The sequence below is a fragment of the Triturus cristatus genome, chromosome 1_1, assembly GCF_964204655.1.
Source record: "Triturus cristatus chromosome 1_1, aTriCri1.1, whole genome shotgun sequence".
Lineage (NCBI taxonomy): Eukaryota > Metazoa > Chordata > Amphibia > Caudata > Salamandridae > Triturus > Triturus cristatus.
This window is the reverse complement of record NC_140579.1, coordinates 723,892,199-723,908,665: the sequence shown is the minus strand read 5'-3', so window position 1 is coordinate 723,908,665 and position 16,467 is coordinate 723,892,199. Positions and strand designations below refer to the sequence as shown.

At 46.7% G+C, this 16,467-nt stretch overlaps 1 protein-coding gene and 1 long non-coding RNA gene across 2 annotated transcripts in view; both read right to left on the bottom strand.

Annotated features, from left to right (window-relative positions):
- LOC146870959 (uncharacterized) overlaps positions 1 to 609 on the bottom strand; it is a 55,958-nt gene extending 55,349 nt beyond the window's left edge. Inside the window, exon 1 of the long non-coding RNA XR_014979918.1 lies at positions 466 to 609. This is a non-coding gene — a long non-coding RNA (uncharacterized LOC146870959). The remainder of the gene's footprint in view (positions 1 to 465) is intronic.
- Positions 1 to 16,467, bottom strand: part of LOC146870958 (26S proteasome non-ATPase regulatory subunit 11-like) — a 342,192-nt gene that overhangs the window by 194,294 nt on the left and 131,431 nt on the right. Inside the window, exon 3 of the mRNA XM_085648093.1 lies at positions 11,192 to 11,316. Within this exon, the coding sequence (XP_085504219.1) occupies positions 11,192 to 11,316 (125 nt within the window). The remainder of the gene's footprint in view (positions 1 to 11,191; positions 11,317 to 16,467) is intronic.

Here is a 16,467-nt window from a genome sequence, read left to right as displayed (position 1 = left end):
CTAAGTGCAAGATAGTAGGGGAAGAAACGCTGATACGAAAAGGGGGGGGGGGGAAACCTCAGGCAGAGCGGGCAGCTAGGCGACAGGAAGCGGGGAGTGCGTGAACTCACCTATACGCCAACCGGAGCGATTGAGCGTTTGGCAGGGGGGGTGGTCGGGCCGCGATCCACTGTAGGTAGAATCCACAGGGGGATTCAGCTATCTGTAAACCAAGGGCTAAGATTAGCTAATGGGGAGCGAGAGGAGGTCGGGAAGCTGGAATAGGGGCGGCAAGGAGAACTTACCAAAGGCAGAAAACGTGAGCAGCACAAAGTGAATCAAGCCGTTACGGCGCATAGTAATCACGGCTGAGTCAAAACTACGAGGAAGTCCGGGTTCTGGAGAAGGAAGGGACGGTGGTTAAGGAGATGTGGGAGGAGGGAACGGTTCGAGTATGGGCTGTGGATATCAGCAGGACAAGCTTACCGTTATGGTCAGTAGCGGGGACGAGGAATGAATCCAAGCGTACGGGACGCACAGAGATCAGTGCCGGGCCACCACGTTCGTGTGCGGTGAGGTCCGGTGTCTCAAGGGATTCTGAATCAGCCCTGGTCTAGTAGGAGCAGCGCTTCCGGGTGCAGCGCGTCACTAGGTCACGTGGCGGAGGTCAGTGTAGTCAATGACGAGTGTGGGAGGGGTGTAAGGGATGACGCTGGATATGACAGCGGAGGGTGGGAGAAGTACGCGCAGGAGAGGGACGGAATTGCTAAACAAGACAAAGTGTCAAAGCATCAACAGTTATATATTAAACAGGTACTAAACAAATTACATTTTAAATGGTGTGGACATGGTATGAACATAAGTTATGAAGCATTGTAAAACACTGGAGTAGAGCCAACGAATACGCTGGGGCAATTGCAATCGCTGGGGCAAATGTAACATACGTGAAATGTAATTAGGAGAGAACATTGGAGAGTCAAAAATATGCATAAAGGCTAGGTTTGTTTGTCAAGGGGGGCCAACAAGGTATCATGGGTGAACTTCTTTAAGAGGAAGGAATTGGAACATAGTTAGGTGTGATCTGGGAATGTAGTGTGAAGGATCACACTTGTACAGTACTATTCCAATCGTCAATGGTGTTAAGGCCTTGGTCGACCGAGTCACAGCGAGCGATCCATTTACATTTGCTCCTGTTCAGGAGTGTATAAGGTTGCCACCCCTGATGGGTAGTAGGGGTTGGTCAATCACTTACCAGGCGATGTCTAGTTCGCTGTGTTTTTTTTCCAAGGTAATGAGACCAGGGGGGCTGTTGATACTTTGCAATGGATTCTGCTTGTGTGCTGTATTCGTTTCACCATTTGGGTCGTTTGGCCGATATAGATGAGGTCGCAGGGGCATCGGATAGCGTAGATGACATTCTGTGATCGGCAATTGGTGAAGGTTTTGAGAGGGTAGGATTGGTTGTGGACCTTAAATTCTTTGGTATTGCATGGGAGGTGTCACATAATGCAGGACTGGCATCAGTAATGTCCAATTGGTGGAGGTAGGTCCCAGGCAGCAGTGATGGAATGCGGTTGCGTTAGTTTGGTTGGCCAAGTGATGGCGTGGACAAGATGATTGGCCAGATTGTCCCCTCCTTGGTAGGAAAAAAGTGGCGGTTCTGTGAACGATTGCTGGGATCTCAATATGGGCCAATTACATGTGATAATCTTCTTGACTTTATTGCTGCAGGGACTAAATTTGGTAACCAAGGGGATTCTGGTATTCACTTTCTTGGCATGCTGTGTGAGTAGAAGTTCTCGGTGGCAATACCAAGCTCTTTTGCAGGCACGTGAGACCAAGCGTGGGGGGTATCCTCTGGTGATCAATTGGTCTCGGAGGCGGTCTGATTCACGGAAGTAATATTTTCGCCATTTACAATTTCTGCTGATTCGCAAGAACTGGCCGTATGGTAGGCCATTCCTAAGGCGGCACGGGTGGTAGCTGGAGTAGTGACAGTGTGTTCCGTTCCATAGGTTAGCGAGGTGCCACTAATGCCTCAGCATGGATAGGGATATCCAAGAATGGTAAGTCGTTGGATCTGTGATAAATGTAAATTTGAGATGGGGTTGGGATTGGTTAAGCCAAGAGACAAAGGAGTTGAGTGAGTCAGGCTGTCCCTTCCAGAAAAGTAGGATGTAGTCTATGTAGCGACGCCAGAAAGAGATATGGGTTTGAAATGGGTTGTTTGGTGTGAGTATGTGTGTGATTTCAAGGTTGTAAACCAAAAGAATGGCGAAATTTGGGGCAAAACAAGCGCCCATAGAGACGCCCTTTACTTGTAGGTAGAATGTATCCCGGTATAGAAAATTGTTGTTCTCCAGGGCAATGTGCAATAGATCCATGATAAATTCCGTGGGGATACGGGTTGGTCTGGGTCTGTTCTGGAGCTAATTTTCAATCACTGCTAGCCCTTCCACATGGGGGGGGATCTTGGTGTAAAGAGACTATGTCCAAACCCACCATGAGTTCAGAGTTGGTATCGAATGGTCTGTCCTCAATGGCTTTATAATGAGGTCCACACTGTCGCATATAAATGTTTGTTGATGGAACAAATTATTTTATGACGGCGCCAAAGTATTTGCCCAGGGGCTCGAGGATAGAGCCACAACCAGAAACAATGGCCCGCCCAGGGGGATTGTTTCTGTCTTCGTGTACCTTTGGAAGTATGTAAATCACTGGCCTTCGGGGGTGTAAGTTGTTCAAAAATGCAAACTCCTTCTGAGAAATAAGGTCTTTGGATCTTGCTTGGCTTGTGATTTCCCGAATTTTAGTTTTTAACTCTGGTAAGGGATCTTTGGTAAGTTTGTGGTAGTGTTGGCTGTTAGACAGTTGTCTTTTTAATTCGAGGTCGTACTTATCGATGTCCATGACTACGATCCCTCCACCTTTGTCTGCAGGTTTGATGATCAGATCTGTCTCTTTGAGACTCAAGAGCGCTTGTTTTCCGTCCAGAAAACATTGTACGGCACATATTCTAATTGTTTTTGAAGGTCCATAACTTCACGAAGTACATGACGCTCGAAGGAGAGTATTTCTGGGGGTATTGCTGCTGATGGTGGGTTAAAGGTAGATGGGAGGTGGAAATAAGGTCTGGCAGGATGGTTTGTCTGTAAAGAATTGCCCGAGTCTGCTACATCGCAAAGAATTGCAGTAGTTGGGTTTGGAGCTCAAAGAAATTACTCCTTTCAGTAGGGACAAAGTTGATCCCCTGCTTAGGAGTTTAGTTTCCTCACTGGACAAGATGTGCTTGAAAAGGTTGAATATTGCTATGAGTTGTTGATCCAGATTCTGGTTGGAAGGGGTAGAATCTGTGAGGGGAGTGGTGGGCATGTTGCTGGTGCTAGAGCAATCCGTTATTGTTGAGGACCCCATCTGTGAAATTAGTTTCTGGTTTGTCTTTCTCCGGAGTATTGATATTGGTAGTTGTTGCATGTGCGTGTCTGATTCTGGCCGCGGTCGCAGCCCTGTTCTAAAAAACCAGGTGGTAGTAGGGGTGCTGGTCTGTTGGGGTTTCTGGGGGTGCTTGGACCCTCACCGATGTCAGAGCTTTCAGTAGATTTATTGGAGGATTCAGTGAAGGTAATCTGTTGGTTGTTGCGAAATCTACCCCAGTTGCGGGTCCGTGGGAGTTTGTATGTTGTGTTGTAAAATTCGTCACGTAAGTAAGGGAAGGTCTTTTCTATGTTGTAGTATTTAATTTCTTTCTGTATGTTTGTGATTTTTTTGTTTTGTGCAAAAGTATTGAAAGTGGCAATTGTAGAGTTGATTTTATCCAAGAGGCTTTTGGCATCTAATATTGAGCTGTCTTCCAGCATTAGTTTTTTCGATTTCAGCAATTTCCTCAAGTTCTTTTTGTCTGTGTTTGATGGCCATGTATATCCGTAGTACCATCCAGTGCCTGGAGCAGGTAGTGGCAAGGTGACTGAAGCCTGCACGGAATTTGGGATCTTGGGTGAAGATGGCAGTTGTGTTGCAGATCTGTAGGCCCAAGGGGATGATATCTGATTTCAGATACTCGGTCAGCATGTGTGCGTGGAGATTGGTTCTAATTTGTTTTTTCTTTAACTGCATCTAAAGGCATCCGTCACTATTACTATTAATTCCTATTTGTAAAGCGCGAACATATCATCCCCTTACGAGTTTCAAGCTGCTGGGGAAGTCGGGGAAATTAAATGGCCTATTGCCTAGAGTCACATGATGCTCAGCAGCCGCCGGGGATCAAACCGCGAACCCTGCACTCGGAGTCAGCTGCTCTGGCCGCTGCACCACACCTCTCCCACAAGTTTTGGAAACAGTAGAGCAAAAGATGTTAAGAGTCCTGGCCTTCTCTACGGAGACTAGGCCTCACATAACTGAGTGAAGGCAGAACAAACATTTGAGAAAAGAAAAGACAACCAAGACCCATCTTATTCTTGCTCTATACCATGGTTTAGCCTATTAGATTTTGGTTAAGACACCTACATCTTGGTCCCCAAGAACCTATGAGCTGAGCATTTTTACATGGTACACAGAGCAGCAACCCTAGATGCACCAAGTCTGCTCCTGAGCATTCTGAATCCAAGAATATCCAATCAGGAGGTATACGTTTACAAATATATCCACAGAAAAGGATCCAGACAGGCTAGAGAATAAAGACAACCCTCCAAAATATATTTTGCAGAATCCATGTTATGTTAATTACATTTATTATAGTGCACGACTCACCCTAGGGCATCTCGGCGCTGCCACCACAATACAAACCGGAATAAAACCAGAATGCACGAAAGCTCCTGACTAGCTGTTTCTAAAGAACTATGCTTGATAAAAAAAAAATTCTAAAAAATCCTTTTGATAGTGGATATCGGTTGTGAAAAAAAGCACGCCCTGTACATACATGCTTCAAAAAAACACTATGCAAACAATTATTTAAAAAATCAATTCTTCACAATGTCGGGAGGATACACAGATGGAAACCGCTCATAAGTTAATGCTTTCTATAGATTAAGAACACTACGGAATGATGGCAAACAATGGCACTATACGCATATTACTCAGTTCCATCACCTGCCCACTGTCAAGCTCTTGAGAGCCTGCAGCATTCTTTGCTTATAGGCTATGCTCAGTACATCTATATTACCCTCCTCACTTCTAAATAAGCACATTTATAAGCAAAAAGCTCAGAGGTGCAACTGTGTAAACTGCTGATACACATCAACTTACATGAATTTGAATTGCTATAGAACCAAGAGATCTTCAGTCAGTCAAGTGCTGAAAACTCATCAGCTCGGTTTCTCTCTCAGAGATCAATGGTTAAAGCAAACACCTTCGTTTCCATTATCATGAGTTAAAAACTACATGCTGTTTAGGTAACTGTAGTAGTCTCTTCTCTATCTTGTTGTATATTCTATGTACATTCCTTTCTCCATGATCACTGTGATTTCAGTGTCATGGTGATGGAGTGTTGTGCTTTGAATCACCAGGTGGACCAGTTGGTTCCTGGAAGCTGTGGAGACAGACAGTTAATAAACGCTGTACATTACATCGACTATATGTAGCGTGATTACTACAAATTTGGCGACGGGAACGGTCTGGATCTCCACCCACGCGTGCAGGGGTGCATCCCTGGTGGTTTGTTACTGAAACTACAACCTCAAATCTACCTCCAACGAGTACATCTGAAAAGGTCATCTTAAAAAAAAAAAAAAAAAAAAAAAGACGACAGCGCAACCTTAGAGATAAGAAGATGCAACACACGCACAACTACATCATTTGACGTCTGGCAATTCTGGTCTGGAAAGTGATATACAAGCTCACGAGAGAAATCGGCAAGGAAAAGTGATATTGTCACTTTCACCGACCAAGCGACCTATCAGAACTGTGATGAACTGTTAAGGCTCACCGTCCAAACCTACGTAAGTGTCTTCTTACATCTGTTGTGGAGTTGTTTGGATTCAATCTGTGCGCGATGGGCGATCTGCTCTTGCCGCTGCCGATGGGGAAGTGATGACGCACTCGAACGGGCAGCAAGATTCAGCGAGGGCAGCGACGTCAGAGGCGAGCTAAAGGAGCATTCTGGAGGTATAGCTAGGCGCACGCTACGTAAGGAAGCTACGTGAAAGGAATGACAATCACGTACCTCGAACCAGGAAGTGGAAGCGTGTAAGCATGCACGCACGTTAAACTTGTAGAGTGTAACACAGGAAGCAATTTAGCGATCCTCAGTGTACATGGGAAGAGGGCGCATTTTCTAATCAGCTGTGTATTTGAGGCTGACAATTGGAAAATTACAGTGGTAATATTTTTTTCCTTTTCGGAATATTAATTTTATGTTCAAGGAATGAGGGTAAACATTCTGTGACTGCATCAAAACTCGGATTGCTGGGTGAATGACTGCAATACAAGCTAAGATACATGGAAGGGAAGCGAAGTGACTAACATACTGATATCTGAGTGTTTCCTACAACTAAAAGGAATAGTTGAAGTTTGAGTATAATAACTGTTCTTCTAGACCGTCTTTGGCGACATTTTAACCTGACGCTTAGCGGCTGGAGTAAAGAGGAAAACTGATATTGAAGTTTTAAGTGTGTTCGGCATTGGACAAGACAACTTAATTTTCCATTTTGTTATTGTGAAATATTTATCTTCAGTGTTTTGATCATCTCTCACAAGAGGACAGGGGGATAGTTCTATTTAAGAACCGCAGTATTTTTTAATTCATTTTGTTGTGCAGAGTTCTACTATATTTCAACATGCAAAATGTACAAGCCCCCAAGTTAAATGGAAAATATGGCACAGGGCGTTTGAGAAATATCTTGGAGCAATAGGGGGTTCAAGATTCAGTGCTGAAAGGAAAAGGTTCATTTTAGAACATAATTTAGGCTTTGAAGGTCAAGCTGTATTAGAACACTTACCTCCTATACCTGTAGTAGGAGAAGAAGTTCTGAATGAATACGTCCAAGCCGTGAGAATGTTAGAAATTCAGTTTGATGTAGAGAGTAGTCTAGTGGTATCTAGACATAAGTTTTTTTACTAGGGAACAAGAAAGTGGGGAAAGTATTGTGTCCTATGTAGCGGCATTATGCATCTTAGCGTCTGAGTGTGAATTCGAACACTTTTGTTCCCAGTTAATTCATGATCAGATTGTAGTTCATTGCCATGATAGAAAGGTTCAGCAAAAACTGCTTACCTTAAAAAAACCCTCTCTAGAAGAAACAATTGGGATCGTAAAAAGTATAGAGTTGTCGGAGAAATCCTCAAAAGAACTCAAACCAGAGAAAAATACTATAAGTATTATAAAAGAACACAGCAAGGACAGAGACTCAAAAGATTCTAATGATAAAAGTAATGATAAATACAAAGTTAATAATTAACAGAGGAGTACTAGACTTCCTCCGAGTAAGTTTGTTCCAAACAAATCAGGGAAGAAAAGTGGTTATGCAAGGAACCTGTGCAATAAGTGTGGGTTTCCTTCTCATTTCCCTGATGCACGAGTGTGTCCAGCTAAAAATGATGCTTGTCGAAAGTGTGGAAAACCAGGTCATTTTGCCAAATGTGTATCTCTCGTGGGGGTGTGAATGTGGTATATGCAGAAGGAACCAGACAAGATGTCTATGATGATGTTGTTAGTTCTCTAACCGATTTTGTTGTGGTTGTGAAGGATGAATTGGAAGATTGTGTTGACCCCGTTATTGACATTCTTGTAGACGGAAAGTGTTTGAAACTGTTAGTTGATTCGGGCTCCAGAATGACCATGATAACAGAAGAACTCTTTGAAGAAACTTGGGGGGGGACAAGCCTCTCAATCCTCCTGACAGAAGTCCGGTTTCCTACGAAGGGAGACGTATTGATTTGAGAGGATTCTTTGAAACTTCTTTGATATTCAAGGATAAGTGTATTCAAGGGAAAGTCTATGTGGCGAAAAAAGGACTGAACATTTTGGGGTGGTACCATCAAGGACTGTTCGGTATGACTCTTAGACCCGGTACCTTGGAGCAAGTTTCCATTGTGCATGATGAGCCTACTGATGAGTTTGGTTTTTTGGTCTAAAAGGTTTCCTAGAGTTTTTGGCGACAGTTTAGGGCGCATCACAGGGTTCAAACATATTAAAGTGAAAGAGGGAGCTTCACCAGTGAAGCATAAATTGACGAATGTACCCTTTAGCATCAGGGATGACCTCTCTGCTGAGCTTAAGATAATGTGTGAGAATGGAGTAATAGAACCAATTGAGTCGTCTCTTTGGTTGAGTCCTTTGGTCGTCGCCAGGAAGAAGAATGGCAGTCTTCGGGTATGCATTGACTTGCGCAGTCTCAATAGAGAGATTTGGGTGGATTCTCATCCACTTCCCCGGATAGACGATATCCTTTCTAAGTTTGCTGGAGCCAAGTGGTTTTCCAAGATAGACAGCTTCAGCCTATCATCAAATTGAACTGGACCATAACTCCAAACATTTAACGGCTTTTGTGTCTCCTGTTGGGACATTTTAGTTTCGGAGAATGCCTTTTGGGTTGGCCTCGGCCGCTGCAGTTTTTCAGCGGATTATGGAAAAGGTGTTGGATGGGGTTCCAAACACAGTGGTCTTTCAAGACGATATCTTAGTGGCTGGAAAAGACAAAGTTGAACATGATGAAAATGTTTAAGGTTTTAGAACGCCTTGAAATTAAAGGGATCGTGGCTAATAAGCTTAAATGCACTTTTGGGGTGGAGTCAATAGAATATTTGGGTCATCGTATTTCCGGTGAGGGTATTGTGCCTAGAGAAGGTTTGATTGATGCAACATCTGACGCTCCTTCCCCTGGGTCTAGAGATCAGGTGTCTTCGTTTTTGGGAATGTGCGAATTCTATGCGAAGTTCATTCCTAATTTTGCTGGGAAAACGGCTAACATGAGGGAGTTACTTAGGAAAAGGACAGTTTTTGTTTGGAGTGACTTGTGTCAAAATGAATTCACGCAGATCAAAAAAGAGGTGGCTTCATGTCAAATTTTTACTCCTTTTGATCCTGTACACCAGTGCACAGTATCGGTGGATGCCAGCCTTGAGGGACTGGGTAGTATGATTTCTCAGATCAAAGAAGGGAAGGAGTACACGGTGGGGTTTGCGTCCAGAGCTCTAAGACCAAGTGAAAAAAATTACTCTGTCATTGAGAGAGAACTCTTCGCGTGTTGCTGGGCGGTTGAGCGGTTTAAATGTTTTCTCTGGGGAAAGACTTTTAGACTTTTGACGGACCATAAACCTTTAATTCCTATTTTAGAAGGCAAAGTTGTAAGGGATCACAAGCCTAGGATTGCTAGGTTGATTGCTAAATTGTTGCATTACAATTTTCTGGTTGCACATATACCTGGTGGGAGAAACACAAGGGCTGACTATCTTTCGAGGTCACCTCTACCTCTGAAGGATGGGTGTGATCTTGACCTAACGGATGAGTGTATTATTGCGGTTGTGGATGCTTGTTGTACGGGATCCTTTTCAGAACATGGTTTTGTGGGATGGAGTCTGATGATTTACTTAAAAAAGTGAGAGAGCTCAGTTTTGGGCTGGCCTAAAGAAAAGCATCTAGATCCTGACCTTCATCCTTTTGCAAAGGTTGCCGATGAACTTTCGGTGGAGGATGGTGGAATGATTATGCGGGGAGATAAGTTTGTTCCCCCAGTGTCTCTCAGGAGTCGCATTGAGTATGTTCATGAAGGACATTTAGGTCAGACTAACAAAAAAAAGGATTAGGGCGGTTTACTGGTGGCCTTCTATGGATCGCCAAATAAATGACGTTGTTGAAATGTGTATGACGTGCTGTACGAGTGATAAGGTGATCAAAGTTACATAGCCGCCGTTACAGCATATTGAAAGGCCCGATGGTCCGTGGTTAAAATTAGCCATAGATTTTGTGGGTCCATTCACCATTTTGCCTAACAAATATAAGTTCGCTTTGGTGGTTGCTGACTATTTCAGTAAGTGGTGGGAAGTACATTTTATGTCTGATCCCAATTCGAGAGAGGTTATTAGATTTCTTCAGGCTCTTTTGGTAGAGAGGGATTTCCCAGAGAAATAGTTTCATACAATGGAGTGCATTTTAATTTGAAGGAAATGTCTGATTTTTTGACTCAGTCAGGCATTGTGCATCGACGTGTGGCGCTATATCATCCTCAAGCCAATGGTTTCATTGAGCGCAATAACAGGGTGTTGGTGGAATGTATTCAGTGGGCTGTTTCGGGTAAGGTGGACATTAGGGAGGCAGTGCAGAGTATGCTGTGGGCTCATCGGACGACTCCAAGTACTGTAACTGGTTCGAGTCCTTTTGCTTTGAGAGGGAGGGAGGCTTCTTTTCATATGTGCCCAGCTTGGATGAAAAAATGGGAGGTGTCGACAAAGGATGTCGGAAATAGAGACAACAAGGAAGGTGAGCGCAGTACAGTCTCTGAATCTTTGGTGGATGTTGGAGACCTTTCTAAGCCCAGGGTTAAGGTGGGAGACTGGGTCAGGATAAAATCTCCTTTGCATATTCCTAAGGGATTATCTAAGTTTGGTCCACCAATTAGAGTAGATGCCATTTCACGTTTTGCCATAAGAGTTAATGGGAAAAATTGGTGGAACCTCTCGAGAGTATATAAGGTACCGGTGAAGGTGGTGACACAGTTGGGTTTAGAGTCAGGTAACTTGAGCCAAGTTCAATCCAAGGTTAGAGTTTCTCCGAAGGAAAGGGTGGAATAGAGGAAAGAGTCTTATGTGCTGAAATATGTTCCTCCTCGGAGAAGCAATAGAACTAGTGTTCCACCTAATCGTTTAGATCTTTAGTTTAAGTTATCTGTGTTTAAGTGATTTTTTATTTGCTATGTATCTCTTATATTTGCTTTTTCTCTACATTTAGGAAGTATTATTTTATTGTTATTTTTGTTGTATGTTTGTCTCACATGTTTCATTTTTTATTCTTCATGTGTTTTGGATGTTATAGAGAGATGGGAGATGTTGAAGTAGTCTCTTCTCTATCTTGTTGTATATTCTATGTACATTCCTTTCTCCATGATCACTGTGATGTCAGTGTCATGGTGATGGAGTGTTGTGCTTTGAATCAACAGGTGGACCAGTTGGTTCCTGGAAGCTGTGGAGACAGACAGTTAATAAACGCTGTACATTACATCGACTAGATGTAGCGTGATTACTACAGTAACCCTTCAGTACCAGCTCAGTCCCAGCTTACTACCTCTTGTCCTGTGGCTGCTTCCATGTCCAAAAAGAGGTCAAGCAAAGACCTGACAAGCCGGGCAGCTTTTGCTTTACTGATGGAGTTCAGGAAAGGTCGGACATACTTCAGGAGACCCCCAAGCTCTGCAAATAAAGATCCACAATGTTTTCGCTGTACACAATCAAACAGTAGAAGAACTGAAAATACACATCAAGATTGCTCATATTAATTTCACTTTTGCAATAAGGGTTCTCTGCACTACTGGAGTCAGGCATAACTTTAAAACAGAAAAGAGTGGATTGTTTCCAGCCACATAGCTATCACCATGCTTGCCATAACATATGCTCTCTAGCTAGTCACTAAAGGCTTTTGAAACTGCATACCATTATAAATGTAATTAAACCCTACTTCAACCGTCTGAGGGGGCATATTTCAAGGTGAATTGATTTTCTGGCTAAGAATTGTGCCTTTTAAAAAGTCACATTCTACAGCATTTAATTAATGGCTCAGTTAATAGTGTACAATTGTTTTCATTTTGAGAATAAAGCCTAAACATACCTGGAATGTTTAAGAGCAGCTAGTCTGTTTTTTAGGTGTTTGAGGACTAAGTTGCAAGTTAACTAAGTGAACTCATTATACAGCTTAAACCACCTACAGTAATTCTACCATCTACCACTTGTGGGACACCCCCGCGCCGCACGGCCACCAGCTGCTGCGTGTGCCCCTCAGCCTTGTCCCTGCCGCGCTGCCTGCCTCGCCGCCGGCTGACTCCGTTGCAGTTTGTTTTGCCTTTGTTTCTCTCGCCATTTGTGCTTGTCATCTGTATTCCCTGCCCGTGTTTGAGTTTCTTTTTCCCTTGTTTTGTTCGCCATTTGTGCTTAATAAAGTATATTTGCCTGTTTATCTGTCCAGCTTGTGTCCTTCCTGTTAGCCCGCCTACATCGCCGCCTTCCCTCCCCGCTCCCCGCCACCACCGCAAGCCCCGCCCCTTTTTTCATTCTGTTCCCGCCCCGCTCCCGCCTCCCAGCTGCTCCGCCCACCCGCGCACTTCGCCTTTATATGGCGACCGTGCGACACAGGTAAGTGTGACCCACTTGTGGGACACCCCCGCGCCGCACGGCCACCAGCTGCTGCGTGTGCCCCTCAGCCTTTATATGGCGACCGTGCGAACGCGCAGCAGTCACGCGCAGCGGGCGCGCCGATTGTGCGCCGAAGGCGCGCCAAAGGTAAGCCCGTCTGCGCCCGTCCGCGACCGGATCGCGACCAGCGCCAGGACCCCTGGCCCCCGACCGACCCGCCTGACGTACTCCGCCGCCACCCTCATCGCTCTCAACTCTGGCCGACTCCCAGAATGCCATCAAGCCACACCACGACGCACCCACGGACCTTTCAGCTGCCACGCCTGCAAATTCACCTGCATCCGGACCTGCCGCACACCAGCCCCCGCCAAGTCGAACAGCAGCAGCACCCACCTCAAGTGCATCCTGCTCAACACCCGCTCCGTCCACAGACACGCCATCGAACTCTGGAACCTCCTAGACGCCACAGCCCCTGACGTTGCCTTCCTCACAGAGACCTGGATGAACGCCTCATCAGCTCCCGACATCGCCATCGCTATCCCAGAGGGCTACAAGATCGTCCGGAGGGACCGCAACGCCAACCAGATGGGAGGAGGCATCGCCATCATCCACAAGAACACCATCCGTCTCACGACCAGCACCGAGAACACCCTGACCACTGCCGAACACCTGCATTTCCAGATCCACACCAACCCGAACACCACCCTCAGAGGCACCCTGATCTACCGACCCCCTGGACCACGCACGCAATTCAGCGAGGACATCGCCGACTTCGTCAGCCCGCATGCCCTCCCCTCCGCTGACTACATCCTCCTGGGGGACCTCAACTTCCACCTGGAGAACAACAACGACCGCAACACCAGCACCCTGCTGGACAACCTCGCCAACCTGGGACTCAAGCAACTGGTGTCCACCCCCACCCACCTCGCCGGACACACACTCGACGCAGTCTTCTCTTCCAGCACAGACATCGACTTCAGCCACGCCACAGAGCTCCAATGGACGGACCACAGCTGCATCCACTTCACCTTCAAGAGAACGACGACCCACCACCACCAGCAACAGGCCGCCCGCAGAAGCTGGAACAAGATCACAGCAGACCAGCTCGCCACCTCCCTGAGCCAGCACCCTCCTGCCAGCTCAGCGAACCCCAGCCAGGCCGCCGTCAACCTCACGAAGTGGATCAGCATCTGCGCGGACGAGCTCGCCCCGCTGAGGACCCCGCCCAGCGGGCCCGGAAGCAAGAAAGCCCCATGGTTCACCGACGAACTCAAGAGCTCCAAGAAGAACTGCCGAGCCCTCGAGAAAGTCTGGAGAAGGGAACCTACACCGGACAACAGGACCTCCTTCAAGCTTGCCACCCGGAAGCACCACCAGCTTATCCGCGCCGCCAAGAAGACAGCATTCAAGGAACGGTTGGACAACAACGCACACAACTGCAAGGAACTCTTCAACATCGTGAAAGAGCTCTCCAACCCCAACGCAGGAAACAACGACATCACCCCATCACAAGACCTCTGCAACTCCCTCGCTTCATACTTCCACAACAAGATCACGGACATGCACAACAGCTTCAACAACCAACCAACGCACACCATGACCGAACAATCACCCCCCACCACCACCCTCCACGCCTGGACCCCGATCAGCACCGAAGACACCATCCGCACGATGAACTCCATCCACTCCGGATCACCGACCGACCCCTGCCCTCACCACGTTTTCAACAAGGCCGACGCTGTCATCGCACCCCACCTGCGAGACATCATCAACACATCATTCAACACCGCCACCTTCCCTGAGAGCTGGAAACACGCCGAACTCAGCGCCTTACTCAAGAAACCAACAGCGGACCCCACCGAACTCAAGAACTACCGCCCCATCTCGCTCCTCCCGTTTCCAGCCAAAGTCATCGAGAAGACCGTCAACAAGCAGATGGCCGCCTTCCTCGAGACGAACGGATCCCTCGACCCCTCACAGTCCGGCTTCCGAGCCAATCACAGCACCGAGACCGCCCTCATCGCCGCCACCGATGACATCCGAGCCCTGATGGACAATGGAGAAACAGCGGCCCTCATCCTCCTAGACCTCTCCGCGGCATTCGACACGGTCTGCCACCGCACCCTAGTACAGCGCCTCAGTAACATCGGAATCCAGGACAAGGCGCTGGAATGGATCATCTCCTTCCTCGACGGAAGGACACAGAGAGTCCGCCTACCACCATACAAATCAGAAGCCTCCGAAGTCATCTGCGGCGTCCCTCAAGGATCATCTCTGAGCCCCACCCTCTTCAACGTCTACATGAGCCCCCTCGCGGCCATCGTACGCAAACACAACCTCAGCATTATCTCCTACGCCGACGACACCCAGCTGATCCTCTCCCTGACCAACGACCCCGCCTCCGCCAGAGCCAACCTGCACGAAGGGATGAAAGAGGTAGCCGAGTGGATGACGACCAGCCGCCTGAAACTGAACTCTGACAAGACGGAGGTCCTCATCCTGGGCTCTTCCCCCTCCGCCTGGGACGACTCCTGGTGGCCTCCAGCCCTGGGCACCGCACCCAAACCAACAGACCATGCACGCAACCTGGGCTTCATCCTGGACTCCTCCCTCTCCATGACCAGGCAAGTCAACAACGTCTCCTCGGCGTGCTTCAACATCCTACGCATGCTACGGAAGATCTTCCGGTGGATCCCCACCGAGACCAGGAAGACCGTCACCCAGGCCCTCGTCACCAGCCGACTGGACTACGGCAACGCCCTCTACGCCGGTACCACCGCCAAGCTCCAGAAGAGACTCCAGCGGATCCAGAACGCCTCGGCCAGACTCATCCTCGACATCCCACGAACCAGCCACATCACCGGACACCTGAGAGACCTTCACTGGCTCCCCGTCAACAAAAGAATCACCTTCCGCCTCCTCACCCACGCACACAAAGCCCTACACGACCAAGGCCCGAGCTACCTCAGCAGCCGGATCAACTTCTACGCTCCCAAACGCCACCTCCGATCAGCCAACCACGCCCTCGCCGCCGTCCCCCGCATCCGCAGAGCGACTACAGGAGGAAGGTCCTTCTCCTACCTGGCCGCCAAGACCTGGAACTCCCTCCCGACCGACCTGCGCCTGACCCAAGACCACCTCTCCTTCAGGAAGAAGCTGAAGACCTGGCTGTTCGAGCAGTAGCGGCACCCCCCCCCCCCCCAGCGCCTTGAGACCCTACGGGTATGTAGCGCGCTCTATAAGTGTCACTGATTGATTGATTGAAATGATTTCGATTATGCAGTCAGTGAATTTTTCAATAAATTAGCCTACCCCTTACATTACAGACGATGTGAGCTTTTCTAAAACTTATTATCTGAAACATGAAGGAACCATTTTCTAGGCACTGGCATCTCCAACAATTTTAACACGGAGGGTAATTTAATGATTGTTTTCAAAAGACTGGAAGCTGGGCTTAATATATATATTTTATTTTTTTACAGGTGTGACGGTATTCTCTGCAAATCCTCCAACTTTAACCTCTTGCCTCAAACACCTTTTGAAGCAATCCTCAGAGAACAAGAATTGGATACCAAAGCAAACTAGCTTATTGGTTGAGAGCGTTTCTCATTCATTTATCTGTCCAACATTTTTCCTTATGGTCCTAGGTTTCGATGTCCTACACCTATTATTTTGAATGATCCTTAATTCTAGATTCATCTGCATTAGTTGAAACGTCTGAACTTTGTGACAATTTAAATGAGAAGGGATTACACCATTTCAGCTCCTAGAAAGTAAGTTAACCTGTTTTGCATGTCATTACTGCGAAGCACATCATGTACATTAGTTGAATGTTAGGTCAGCACCATCCTGGATTTGATTAAATTAACCCTCTTTCAACAAGAAACCATCTCGGAAGGGTACACGTAATATGCCACGCTACCAACAAACATTTTGTAAACAAATCAAGTAACCTATTTTTAACAATAGTATAGAAACCAGATGACAGCTACATATGACAGAGTGAAGGCATTACCATTGTTTTGAAGACATCAGAATATGGAAATAAGTGTTAGGCAAGTAAAATGAAGCCAAGCAATCGCATTCTTGAAACATGAAAACAACATACTGCAAAGTTAACATCTTGTGCCAGAGGAAATGTTTAACTATTCAGCAGCCGTTTAAGCGTGGAAGCAAAATACTGCACTTTTTGCAATTAAAAATAAACCGATTAAA